We start from the raw sequence: 14,266 nt of genomic DNA on the forward strand, positions 1-14,266 counted from the left end.
CATATATATATATATATATATATATATATATATATATATATATATATATAATATATATATATATATATATATATATATATATATATATATATATATATGTAATTTACAACTTGAACAAGAGAAAAAGGTACAAAAAAAGACAACGGAAACAGAACACAGACAAAAGACAAAGAACAAGGATAGCACTTACAAAAAAACGACATTCTCAATCTATGATTCAAAGTACATTACCAGAATATGCCAGCGGGTCCTATACTTTTCAGTTGTGCTATTTTTGTAGGAAATGTTTCTCTCAACTTTGTGCTTTTGTTTGACCTCCGTTATAAATAAATAGAACGGAAGAATTTTCTTTTTTGTCTACACTTTTAGACAAGAACTGTTTCCCTAAGATAATGTGCACAGTAACAACATGTTTTTACTGTAATTTAAATAGCAGGGAGAGAGGTTATGCCTCCACTGTTACCCTTGGACGAGGCTACCTCGTGGTCGTCATCATCACTTGCCACACGTGGTAGAGCAGACAGTTTACATCCTGAGCATTTTTTGAGCAATTTTATAAGAATGTGAGGGCAACTTCACACATCGTTTCTACCTTTGTTAAATGATGCGGTACATTGAGTCGATTAATGTGTGTATATACAATCTCTCTTACTACCTAACCATAGTGCGTCACTCTTTTCCTTATTGATCTTCTGGCCGGGGATGTTGCCGAATGAGTCAACTATTCTGAGAAATTCTTCGGCAGATTTCACATCTGATAACATTCGAGTGGTGTCATCTGCATATTGTGCAATTTTAACTCATTTTGTTCGATTTGAATGCCCTTAATTGTTTTGTTGTGACGAATGGCGATGGACAAAATTTCTAAACTAAAAACAAGTAGGGTGAAAGAGTATCACCTTGTCTTGAACCGCTACTAACTTGAAATTAACCAGAGGTGACACCATTATTAGTGACTAGAAATATCGCAGTATAAAACTTTGATTCATAGAATAAAAGATTCACCAAAATTAAATTTCTTTAAAGCAAAGTAAAGGAAAGACCACTCGATAGAGTCAAATGCCTTGGCAAAATCAATACAAAGTAGAATACCAGGAATATCGTTTTCTTTTGTAAAGTGTATTGAGTCTAAAATCTTGCAAACAGCGTCACCGATGTAGCGACCTTTCACATATTAACCAGCTTGATTTGGGTAAATTATTTCCGATAAAACTTTGAAATTCGAATTAAAAGGGCCTTGGCAACAATTTTTATAATAAAAGTTTAAAAGAGAAATAAGTCCCCAAGTTTTCAGCTACAGACGATCTTTTTTTTATCAATCAAAGTAATGGTTGCTTGTCTTTGGGAAACTGACACTGACAACTCTCCATAGGACGTGTACATATAGTTGAAACTCAGTACATTAAATTACCATACAAGGGCCAGAAACGCCATTCCCCGGGCTTTAATTACTGGACATGTTTTTCGAAGCTTGGTAGCATTCTTCGAGACTCAAATAACCCTCACAAATATTTGTTCTGTAATTCAGACAGTAAAGGAATATGCAAATCGCCAGTGAACTCTTCTGGTTTTTCTTCAGGAAAACAATGTGTAGTCTGGTATAAATTTCGATAAAATTCTTTCTGCGTGTTTAAAATTTCATTTAAATCTGTAGATGCTTGAAGTTTACGAATGTGATTTTGTAATGAATTCTCTTTTCAAGCTTCAAAAAATAAGCATTGCTTTTTCAACAAGCTCATGTCATCTTATTCTAGCATGTTGAATAGGCCTAATACCTTGTGTTTTGACTTCGTAATATCATCTAAAGCTCTCTGAACTTCATCAATGTCTTTTCATGTTTTACTATTTCACTTTCTTAATTTCGAGGTCCTTTTTTGTTGCTCCAGCTTTTTTTCCTTGTGTCTTTGACACTTATCCCGTTTTTGCTGTATTTTATACAAAAGTCCATGATTTTATACTATTTAAGCTTTGGATCAAGAACGTCAGTGAATCTTGTCCCAAATATTTTTTTCATGCTGCAAACCTTCGAGCAACCAATAATCGCATACAGAAGGAACAGAAGTATGCGATACACTTACATATGCCAGACTTCACAAAAGCTACAATAGATGGCACTCCGCGCCGATTCACATGAGCATACACAAACACAACAAGATCAAACCGTAGACATAGCTTCCGTAATTGAACAACAAACTTCAGTGGAATAACATATTAACACATAAAATCAATCAATCATTCAACATGTCTCACCAATCAAAAATGAATTTTAAGTGACTGATGAAGAAAACTCTGTTTTCGAAACGTAGCTTCAAAGGATCGCAGTGTAACGCTATAGTCTCTCCGCTCCAATGTTGGTTAACAGCAAGACACGTAAACTACGGGTACGTCTCGCCATGGCTAATCAACCCTTTACATAAAAGCTAACATGATACCACACACATAGAATCATACACAAAACGCAAAGAATTCACATATGAACGATGTGAGGAGTTGCTTTCCCTTTATTACATTCGCCATGGCTGACCAATACTCACATAAAACAATCAAACATGATACACACTCACAATATACACAATATCATACACAAAATGCAAACAGACTCAGATATGAACGATGTGTGGAGTTGCTTTCCCTTTATTACAACAAAACAAACTGAAGAGCGACGATCAAACAGAACGATGCAGTTCAAACAGTACGACACAATTACAAACTGAAGAGCGCAGGTCAAAACAGAACGACGCAGCTCAAACAGAACGACGCAATTACAAACTGAAGAGCGCAGGTCAAAACAGAACGACGCAGCTCTAACAGAACGACGCAATTACAAACTGAAGAGCGCAGGTCAAAACAGAACGACGCAGCTCAAACAGAACGACGCAATTACAAACTGAAGAGCGCAGGTCAAAACAGAACGACGCAGCTCAAACAGAACGACGCAATTACAAACTGAAGAGCGCAGGTCAAAACAGAACGACCCAATCTCCACCGCAGAGTTCTTATCGGCGTGTCTTTCCCACAATTCCTTGCGCTGTCGCCGATAATGACTCTGCCACAGGTGTCTTGTTTACGTGGTAAATCACCACATACCGATCCGCAAACCGGAAGTCAGCTCGAAAACCGACACCGAGACGAACTCGCCGTAAATACAAAGTCCATCCTCGATGCAAAAATGTTCATCGGTTTGAAAACTAATTACTATAAGTTTATAGCAAAACACGAACTGGAAAAATATAATTACCATTGGAACTACTTTTAAATAGTGTAATTATTCGGGAAGAAACAAGGCTGTGACCTATTCTGACCTTTGTGAGAATCCCCTGTATCGTCTGCTGATGATGTATTTTCTTGAATTGTGACCCCTCCTGCACTCAAAGTTATTTACCAAGGCCGTATATATGAATACTCAAGAAAGAACAATAAATTAACACTGAAAGGAGAAAATGGCGTTTTTATTTGAATTTGTAGATAACTGTGCGCGTGCTGGAACGAATTCAAACTGCCGCGCGTTACTGTGGCAATACCATAGCTACAGTGCGCGGCAGGTAAAAAAGTAGTTCACTGACGTTCCAATGACCTCGAGGTCACATGAATATTAATCTGCCTGTGCCAGAGATACTTATTCAGCGTACGCGCGATAAGAACTCTGGTTCGAGAGTGAGAACGACGCAGCTCAAACAGAACGACGCAATTACAAACTGAAGAGCGCAGGTCAAAACAGAACGACGCAGCTCTAACAGAACGACGCAATTACAAACTGAAGAGGTCTGTGTCGTTTTCGGCCACGGTAGTGGGGACTAAAAATTGTGTCACTGCATCCTTTTTGCAATATGAATACGAGAGAAACTAAATTTTTATTTTTCGTGGCCTTATACATGGGAGTCTATGGAGATCTGCCTTATACATGGGAGTCTATGGACGTGTAAACTAAAAATATGCAAATTTCACCACGATTTGCCCAAATTTGGGAAAGGTCACTCCTATGCACTTCCATACCAAGTTTCAAATCAATCGGACTTGTGGTTTCAGAGCAGATTTTTTGACCAAAATGGGAGAAAATTACAAAAAAATTCATGAAAAATAGCAAGTCCAAGATACTGACCCAAGATGTGCATAATCATTTCATGTCAGCCCAAAGTACTTACATGCTAATTTTTCATGTAATCTGCTCAGTGGTTATTGAGTTTTTTCAATTTTGACTGTTTTTACATTTTTTCACTTAATTTGCATATTTTTGGCATGACAACTTCATTTGAACAAAATCTCATCTACAGCCCATCATCCATGTACACACCAAATATCAAGATGAAATGTACAGCGGTTTTGGAGTTTTTGATGTTGACGGACAGACATACAGACATACAGACATACAGACATACAGACATACAGACGTACAGACATACAGACATACAGACATACATACATACAGACATTTCCCTAGCCTATAAGAATAGCTTCCATTGCCATATATACATATGGCTATGGGAGCTAAAAACTATCTGATTTTTGTCTGTTCGTTCTATTAAAAAAGCTTCAAACTATTGTGAACAAAGATATGCTCATGCTAACGGCCTTTGGCCACCAACTAGCATGTAGTAAGTCTTGTGAAGCTCAAATGTGCTTAAGTTGACCTGCAACCAATTAGAACTGTTAATTCATTTGCATATATAAATGTCCATTTCTACTTACCGTGTGTCTGCCGTGACTCTTGAACGATGACTTTGTATGGGTTGCTGGAAAATTGATAAAAACGTTAATGAATTACTTAAATGGCAGAGACAGTCAAAAGGGAATTTTGCAATATTGCTGTTCCTTTCATCATTATTTTAACCTCAGGCCATGATGATACGCGGTTTCTTCTCTGGTCTGAAAGAAAACGAAATACCCCTGCTTATTTCTTCCGATAACAATGTCAGAGAATGCAGATGATGCAATGGTATGTGTCCGGTAACAGAGATAAAACTCATGTCCATTTGTATCGCCACCATTGCTCTGTAGCGATTGATTTTCTCCCAACATGAAGCTTTTCTGTAATTTGTCGGGACAGATCAGTCAGCGCGCGAAATAATTTTTAAGTTGCAAAGGAAATAAGTAAATGCCGTACAGTTATCGTTTGCAAACTGAAACACGTTGTAATGCTGTATACAAACGACTTCGTAAGAGTCCAGTCTCGCACTCAATAACCCTATGACGTACGCTGTTTAAGCGACAAACTTGAAAACAATACGGTAGATATTATTCATAGTAATTTGTTTAATTCACTATAACCATTTTTTTCTGGAGAGAAGTGCTCTCAAAAACTTTGATTGCAAACATTGCATGGAATCCTCTTTGAAGAGTAAAATGAACGGTCGCTTGCACTTTTCTTCGAAATAGCGCCCTCTCATAGTTGCAGGTCGACGTTCAAAGCCAAGCGCAGACATGTAGAACGTCGTATGCGATGAAAATTTGCGAGTGTTGAAGGCACTTGCATACAATTCGCAAAAATATATCTAGGGCTTACTTTGCTGTGTTGATGGGCATGGTTGGAGCGACAGAGACCAGGCCGCCGTTCCCATCCTGAAGTGAGATGTTGGCCCATCTGTAAAAAATAGAACAGAAAGGATGTGTTGCCTTTCAAGTAATTATCAGAATGGAAACAAAATGTTGTTTGTCAGATAATTATCACAAAACGGCCTCGGTTGAAAATTAGTTTTGTAAGGAAAGCAAAATTCATTTCCTCTGTACTGCCTGCATTCAAAATTAAAACACCAGGCTTCGCTCTACGTGTGCGGTTTTCAAGCCCTACCAGTGTTACACTGCAGAGGTAATTCTTTATTTTAGAGGCCAGTCACGCTTGAAGCCCTACACATCTCAATGGAAGTAAATCTCTTTTAGTAGAATGTCTTTTAGTTTAAATTCGAGAGCGCTGACCGCATTTCACTCATTCGCACACGAACTAGCATTATTGATAACAGCAGCTAAATTCAACATCCACTCGTTATTATCCACCAGTGCCCGTATAACGTACCATAAAAAACAAGGCACGCCATTGTCACCGCTACTCTTAATTCTCCCTACGTACTGGTAATTAATCTCCTTTGAAACCTTCAAAAGATTTCATCTCAAATAGAATACCTATTCCTGCTCAGTGAATCCTTACATATAACCACATGAAAGGCTTTTCTATAACAAGGGTCCGCTTGATGTCTTTAATAAACAATATACTCGCTTGGCAAAAATTGAAATACTTTGGTACCATCTGTTTTCCCTATGGTCATAGCTTTTTTTTAATCCACAACAATTTTTTGCCAGCGTCATTCATTCATGTTATATTTATCCTCGTTTCGGAAATCATCTGTGAGATTTAGTCCTCAAGGATGCTTCAAACGTCATCTGTTCTATCTGTGCAATATTAATTCCTTTCGAAATCGTTTTTGGCGATATTGATTTGTATACTGGAGCGAGGCGAAAGCGGGATTACTACACGAATTAGACTTCAATGCTACTTTTGACGTACTTTTGTTGTGCAACTCATCGGCCAATAACGATTGAACAGATGTCAAGGTGCTAAATAAGCTTACGCCTTGTATGCTATATGTGCATCCACACTTTTCTGTGAAACAAAGCTAATAAAAATCGTCAGCCACCTTATACCTGTGAAATGAGCGCTGCCTTTTCCGCTTGGTGTATACATTCTCATGTCTACATGGGAAAAACACTATGTTATTATCGTCTTTGCGTTTTGTCAACATGCTATTCTTTAAAATTTAAGAAATCTCGGTGAACTCATACTAGTGAAAATGTCGACAACCTAACGTTCTATTTTTTAAAAGTCTAACCGACACGCAAACAGCACTGAAGCGTGTTGGTATTTTTTGTCCGGTTTGATTTTCAAATGTACGACACTGATTTCCAGAAAAAAAAGATATAATGTCCATTTTTTACTCCGGGACAGGTCTTTGAAATTCAGAGTTACTTCCCCCTTGGAGATTGTACTCGTTCATTGCCCGTACTGTTGATATTTTATTTATTTATTTATTTATCTATTTATTCATTTATCTATTTATTTGTTTATTTTTTCATTCATATTTATACTGGTTAGCTCCCTCAGTAAAAAAATGTACTGATTTCCAAAGAGGACCAGTGTAAAATTCTTGGGAGAACGCATGTTCTCACATTCCTGGCCGCTGGGAGTGCGGGATCGACACTGTGGGAAAAATCGATCCCACGCTCTCAGAAACCGTCCCACACTCTGCAGTACATATTACACGAGCTCTGATTGGATGATAAACAGTCTGTTTTGTTCCAAGCGCAAAATGTTATCCAATGGCACGACGCGTAATACACGGACCAGAACTACAAAGTAAGCAGGTCTTGTAGTTCTGGTCCGTGTATTACGCGTCGTGCCATTGGATACATTTTTGCGATAATGTTGAACGTGTCCAATGTGAATTTAACGCATTTTGTCTCACACTCGCCTGCGGCTCGTGTGAGACAAAATATCCCCAACTCGTGTGAGAAATCTGATTCCAGGTCCTTGGGGGTGTGAGATTCTATTATTCTGCAGGTATTGACAACTACATTAAACCATGTCACAGAATACGATGATGTGTAAGTTACTTTGATTTCTTACCATGCTGAAGTAATGCATTCTAGTGACAGCATACATTTGTTTTTCCCCAGGCCTGAGGGTCGCCTTTAGCAGTCTGTTTTAAATATAAAGAGGCTGTAGGTCGAGGGAAACAGACTGTTATGAGCCACTCTCATCAGGCGTGAGGGAAAACAACCATCCTGCTACTTGAATACGGCTAGTCAGTGTGTGTTTTGTAACACACTTGATCCACTTTTCGCCAAAGAGTCGAAATATTTCTCAGCTATCATCACTTGTCTCAGTTGCAAGTGACACCGCCCTCCTCTTTACACACTCTAATATATGCGCATGCGTAGACGGCGTCAACAGGTTTCAGAATTGGTAACCGTTGACATTTGCTGTACCATTGACTTGTAACTTGCTCCTTGCATGTATCAGCACAGTGATGCATATCACGTGACCGTAAATTGACGAATCACAACAGAGAGTTTGGACGGGGTGTATTACATCACATGGTGTTACCATGACAGCCAGCCAGTGTATGTATAATCGTATAGCGTCGACTACATGTTCAAAAAAGTTTAGCACAGCCTCTCATAAAAAGTGTAACTTACTACACTATTGCTACGAACAGCACACCAACAATACAACCAAAATTTAGCTATGCAGATCACTTTGTTTTGAATCAACGACAGTGAGAGTATAAATCCACTCATCTTAAATATCAAACCTAATCCTTACTTCTTGCTATCGCATTAAACGTTGTGAATGTACAACGTGAAATGGGGCATTGTACGGCCTACTCGTAGCCATATGCTCCCATTACACAGTGTTTCATCTTAACGTTAAGCTGGCCGAAAACCTATGCTCGATTTAATCTAGATATTAAGACTCGATGCATTTCTAATAAGTCATTTAACTGTATTCTCTAAATCAGGGTAATCTCATTTGTTCCCCAAGGCTCTCGTGGGGGCAGTCTATTTATACAACTATATCTTTTGTGCTTGATATGATTTCTAGATGACTACACTGGGATTGACTTGGAAAACGTTCTGGAACACATCGTCGGTTGTAGTCGACATTAGTAAGACTGGTTCAAAGATTAAATTTGAAATCTACTGTATTTTTACCGAGAGGCGCAACGATATCAAAATCTGTAACTGTTCAATTATTTAGACTTCTGTTTTGACGTTTTATGTTTAGAATGCCTTTCGGCCTTGTCGTTTCGTCGGTATTATTTGAATTTTAAGGTAGAATGCGCGGCAACGACAGCTTTGGGACAATGTCTACAACACTTTTCTGATGAATGTACCTATGTAGGCTCAGCTTAAACCCTGTGGAGTGACTGAAATTTTCACCGTTATTCTCGACGGAATTTTAACATTCATGTTCTCCCTGTGGAGCTATCACAGGGTATAGCGGCCATTTTGAATTTTAGATGTCGATAAATGTAGGCAATCAGTTTCTCTGATCTCGCACTTTTGCTTAGTAAGCCCTGACTTTCATTCGTGAATATGTAAGGGAATAGTTGCAGGAATATTCCTCAAAGAAGGTTTGAGCAAAGGTTTGAAACTCTTTGCTTCGAGGCGTGTATTGCCTCAATCGATAGACTTTTAGTTGCATCTGATGCCGCCCCGTTGAGTAGACGTTACCCACTGGCAGGCAGCAAATATCCATACACTAATGAAGTGATAATGCCCTGGAAGCAAGCTCAGAATTTAACGCATGACGTCATGATTATCTTGCTTGGTGAATATGACTGCCCCTGTTCACTTTCCTATTCAAGCTAATGAGTTTACGTGTACTTTCTGTAATAAGAACGATTACAGCTGCGGGAAATCGGCAAACCTTTGTCAGTGTCTTTACTGTGTTTGAAAGAAAATCTGAGCTTTTGTTCGAGAAAGATTACGGCGCTTATTTTGTACGCCATGCCTTGCAGTTTTCACATCCGTTAGTTTGCCATACCCTTTCTGCCCTTATTAAACGCGTATTAGCTGTAACGCTTTATAACATTTGTCATTACTAGATCTTATAAAACGAAACACAGAGTCTTTATTCTTCCGTAAACGTATTAAAATATTTCGATTACACAGTGTTACATTGCCAACACAATATATAGCACATTATATACATTGTTATTGTTGACAATTTTCTTTTCCTTTCCAGGACTTAAATTCAATGGATTAAAATAACATTGAACAGATTCTGTGGCCGTCTTTGTGAGTTAACACCGAGTACGACGAGTATTGCCAAATGTCTGCAAGGGTGAAACTGCATTTTACATAAACAGGATAATGGAAAATGCATTAAGATTTAGTGCTTGAGGTACCTTTAATATCTGTCTCTATGAAAGTAAAAGCCTTTGATAGGGGCGATTTCCAGAAGACCTTCAGACAAGTGGTCACGTACGTAATGTATAGTACGTTTTGTGTTTACATTTTCGTAAAATGTGAATATTCCTGAACGAGAACTGAGAGTATTGTTCACGAACATTATTTCACACTCAGGGCGACAAATATACTCGGGCGCTACGGCGAGGATCCGAAATAACAATCTGCTCCAGTCGACAAGTAGGTTGATACAAAAAATTACAAAATATTACATTGACTATATAACCCTCACTGCATGTCCTATAATTCATCTTTTTGGATTAGGCATCCGATTGTATTCTCCTTTCGCTGCATCCTCAACTATACTGACGCTTCGAGAATTCTATTTCAAAGGTCACTGATTGTATAAATATATATTTAGACACAGTCCCTCTATCCTGTGATTTAGAGGAAAATCCATATCTTGCCCCATAGGGACTTATCTCAACGTTCTGAATCCTGGGAACTTTCAATCATTATTTTCCTATTGAACAATATTTTGCCGCTTCTTGTAACTAAAATCACATCAAAGTGTGTTATCAAATTGTATATGAAGTTGGCGAAGAAAGTTCCCTACGCATAAAATTGGGAGGTAGTTTATATTGCCTTACGTAATTGTTCGTTATGTGATTTTCTAGTATCGTTCTGTATATAGAGTAGATTGTGAAAAACACATTACTTACAGGACCGATCCGATCCAAACATCTCCGTCCCAACTGCCATCGATTTCCTATTCCGACAATCAAAGTACTCTAGAGTGGAAACGGCTTTTCATGAATTCAACTCTGCGTTATTTACTGAGCACTCCATTTTGGGTTACTTTTTATTGGAAAAATCACACGTAAAGTCGTTTTCCGCTCTTAGTAACCGCGGGTGGTAGGAACAAACACACCGTTTGTCGAGTTTGAATGAGACTTAATCGTTTCCGAGCTTGTTAGAACGTTTCATCGGAAGATTTCGATTTCCCTAATAACAATTATATGTTGTGACTCAAAAGAGAAAGAAAGTTTGACGTAAAAGGCAAATATAATGAAGGCATTGCAGAATATCAAACGAAGCGAGAACTTTTTTCTCGCCGATACTGAAAAAAGACGAAATTTGAAAAAAAATACCATATTTTAAACGGTAAATAACCTAATGGGTTTTTTTTGTTAAAGTACCCTTGTTAGATACTTAATAAAACATCTACAAAGTTGACAGGGTCGTGAAAGGAAAGTTTTAAAATTATTCCTACTTCCCATTCTGCTTTTGCGAGTCAAAATAGATAATTCCAGAATCGACAACACTGGACGAGAAATGGGACTAGCTCTATAGGAGCATAACGTTATCAAACTTCGGCATTTTTAAAAATGACATTGCCACACTGACAGTAAGTAGTTCAACAAACCACATTACCAAGTGACTGAAAATACGATGATGATTCAGGTTCTATTTTCAGAAGATCTGTTCCTAGTGCGAACAATTCCGACGAGCGGGACTTACACCAATCCCATCCTGCTTCTGTTTTCAAGTGTTGGATAAATGAAAGGCGAAGTAGCAAAAAGATCGTAGACTATAATCAGTTTCTGGTTTTAAAACCTGACGAGGCTGATCAAATTGTCATTTTAATGCAACTCCCTTCGTAATTCTGATAACTTACTATCTATTTAGTATTTTTTTTTCACTTGATGAAAAAATCAACTTGACAGACGTCAAGAATACATTACAATGCATTGGAGAGTATAAAAAATGAATAGGCAATATGTATATGACATGAAATATTAGACAGTGCCCAGCAGCGAGTGAAGTATTGACGTGTGACGGGGAGTGTTCAAATTGTCTTCTTGCCTGAAGGTTTGTCATCCTGCCTTTCCATTTGGATTGAATTTTGTTTTGATTGATGAGCTTTAAGTTGTGATGAGTTTTTCTTGCGACGCGAGTTTCTTCAGTACAACAGAGCCCAGCTTCACCCGTCGTCATAGCGACAGCGCCGTGTAAATACGGGCCTGTTTGCGTCTGGACGATATGAAGCTGCCATACTGCCGAATCTCTGCTCGATGCTTGCTGCATAGAATTCAGATAAGAAAAGCGCTGCATCGGCGGGCACGAGATCTCGCGAGTCACGAACGATAGCATGGACTTGTCCGAGCAACCTATAGGTTGATACGAATATTCGTGACTGTGGCGCGCACAGCATGAAATACTCAAAAAACGTGCCAAGATTCAAACGGATCTCTAGCCCGTGTTGCATGAGGTTGTTTATAGAACGGGCAAGTGGCAGTATGTGCTCCTTGTGCGCGTCCGGCAAAGCCAGAGTAATTCGAAGTCTCTGCTCTGCATCTACTCAAAATTTTTAAAAGTTAAAAGGAATTTTACACAAAAAACTTTTTAAATCGATTTTTTCATCTCCAAGGCCATTCAAGAAACGAAGCAAAAACTTCGTATTTACCTTTATAATCTACACTACAAGTGACATTCTTCAAGAATGCAGGTCTTTTAAGTACTTCTTACAATTTTCTTTAAGTCATATATTTGTAGGCAGTAAAGCGCCGTGGTTGATTCCTATTCAAATATATAGTGGAGTTTTTTCGTGAAAAACTCCAAAACCTTTGCGCGCCAGGAACGCAAAATAAAAAAAATTATTTACCTCGATCTAATATGATACAGCGTCAGTAAGGCAGTGGCTGAGTCTGACATACCCATGGTACACTGAGGGCGCTTGTAAAATACCCGAATGTTGTGCCGATACAGCGCTACGACCTTAAATTTTTCAGCTCTGCAATGACGGTGTAACAATTTTTAATATACAAGATAAATAGAGGCGTGATTTGGAGTTCTGAAACAGCTCGCTCCGACAGAAGAATACAGCCAGTTCTGACGCCCTGAATGGGTTTCCAAGACGACAGTGACGCTGGATATTTGGAGACGAGCTTTCCTGGCACAATTCCCAAATTAAGGAACTTTTTTGAAAATGTACGAAAATTATAGCATATCACGTTCTTTCGGTCAAAATTCATCGATAGATAAGGCTCATTTTGAACAACTGATTTGCTGTACAATGATTCTGGCAAAATAGGTTGGCTAATGGCATCCACCATATTACAGTGTATTCTTTCCAAAGACCATGGTCGATGTAGACCATTTCGATCATATTACAGATAAAGAGTGCGATCATGATACAACTAAAGGTGGTTTTACTACTGTCGCAATCAACCCACTTCGTTTGAACTTCGGAATTTTCTTCTTCATGCGTTGCTTGTGTTGGTTTTCGTTTTTGTGTAAGCTCTCGTTTGTGAGATCAAAAATGGCTTTACGACATCAAGGTAGGATGTGCCTCGAGGACACCTACTGAGTCTCGGGTTCTCAATTATTATTTTTTACAATACACAGTGATCGTAATGCCGCTTGAAAGTATGACGGTGGGATTAAGTGGGGTCTTCACTCTCGTATTTGTTTTTGTTTTTTTTTTTTTTTTTTGTTAAAATCGAAGAGTTCATTGCCGTGACAAGAAGTGGAAACTAACAAAACCTATTGGCTTTGTTTGACTGTTAACGTGTTTGTTGTTTGTTAACATTTTGAAACGCTTCCAATTGCAAGGACGTCCTCGCTGACTAACCATGACTCTAAATGCCAATGCGATCTTTGGTTTCAATCATCCATAATTATTCTTTCCGAAAGGTCCATCGGCAATTAGAGCCAAACTACAACCTGAATTGCGCCAAAAAACACGCCAATTTAAAAGAATTACTTTATTTTGATGAGGGGGACGTGATTTTGCAAAACTTGAAATAGAATGGAAACGTTCATACGCGCGTGACCGGCAAAGTCACCGAGAGCTACAAGAGGTCGGTGACTCAAGGAAATTATATTTTCCCTCCTTGAATATGTACCATATTTCAAGATGTGGCGGACGATTAAACTAGATGCGGCCGTTTTCTCTGGTTATGGTCGAGGGGAGAGGCAATAGATCTTTTATACGGACTGATAAGGACGATGCGACTGGGAAACCAGGCGCGTATTGCTCCATCATTATGTTTTGCAACGCGTTGATTCACTGTACAACGACCGGCATGGCATTTGGTGTGCCATTGCAGAAACGACTTTGCGCTTACATATAACACAATGACGGTTATATTGAAGTCACTTTAATCATGTTTGCCGATTCAATAGAGCAGGAGGGAGACTTTTGAAAAGCCTCATGTCAACGATGGATTTGTTTGCCAACATCGTCGACTCCGAGGCAATATCCTGCTTTTGGTCTTTTGTAGAGTGGTCGACAAATATTACGACGGCCATTCGTAGCGAAGATTAACGTTGATAATCTTTCGGAACGACGGTCGATTAATGG

At 38.6% G+C, this 14,266-nt stretch overlaps 1 protein-coding gene across 5 annotated transcripts in view; it reads right to left on the reverse strand.

The window, feature by feature from the left end:
• The window catches only part of LOC139127414 (high affinity cGMP-specific 3',5'-cyclic phosphodiesterase 9A-like), a 63,644-nt gene that overhangs the window by 22,519 nt on the left and 26,859 nt on the right, over positions 1 to 14,266 (reverse strand). For all 5 annotated transcript variants that reach the window (XM_070693337.1, XM_070693335.1, XM_070693336.1 and 2 more), the window contains exons 3-4: positions 5,501 to 5,578; positions 4,687 to 4,730 (exon numbers count right to left, since the gene is read on the reverse strand). In XM_070693337.1, the coding sequence (XP_070549438.1) occupies positions 4,687 to 4,730; positions 5,501 to 5,578 (122 nt within the window). The remainder of the gene's footprint in view (positions 1 to 4,686; positions 4,731 to 5,500; positions 5,579 to 14,266) is intronic.

The sequence above is a fragment of the Ptychodera flava genome, unplaced genomic scaffold (assembly GCF_041260155.1).
Source record: "Ptychodera flava strain L36383 unplaced genomic scaffold, AS_Pfla_20210202 Scaffold_31__1_contigs__length_3010019_pilon, whole genome shotgun sequence".
NCBI classification, from domain to species: Eukaryota; Metazoa; Hemichordata; class Enteropneusta; family Ptychoderidae; genus Ptychodera; species Ptychodera flava.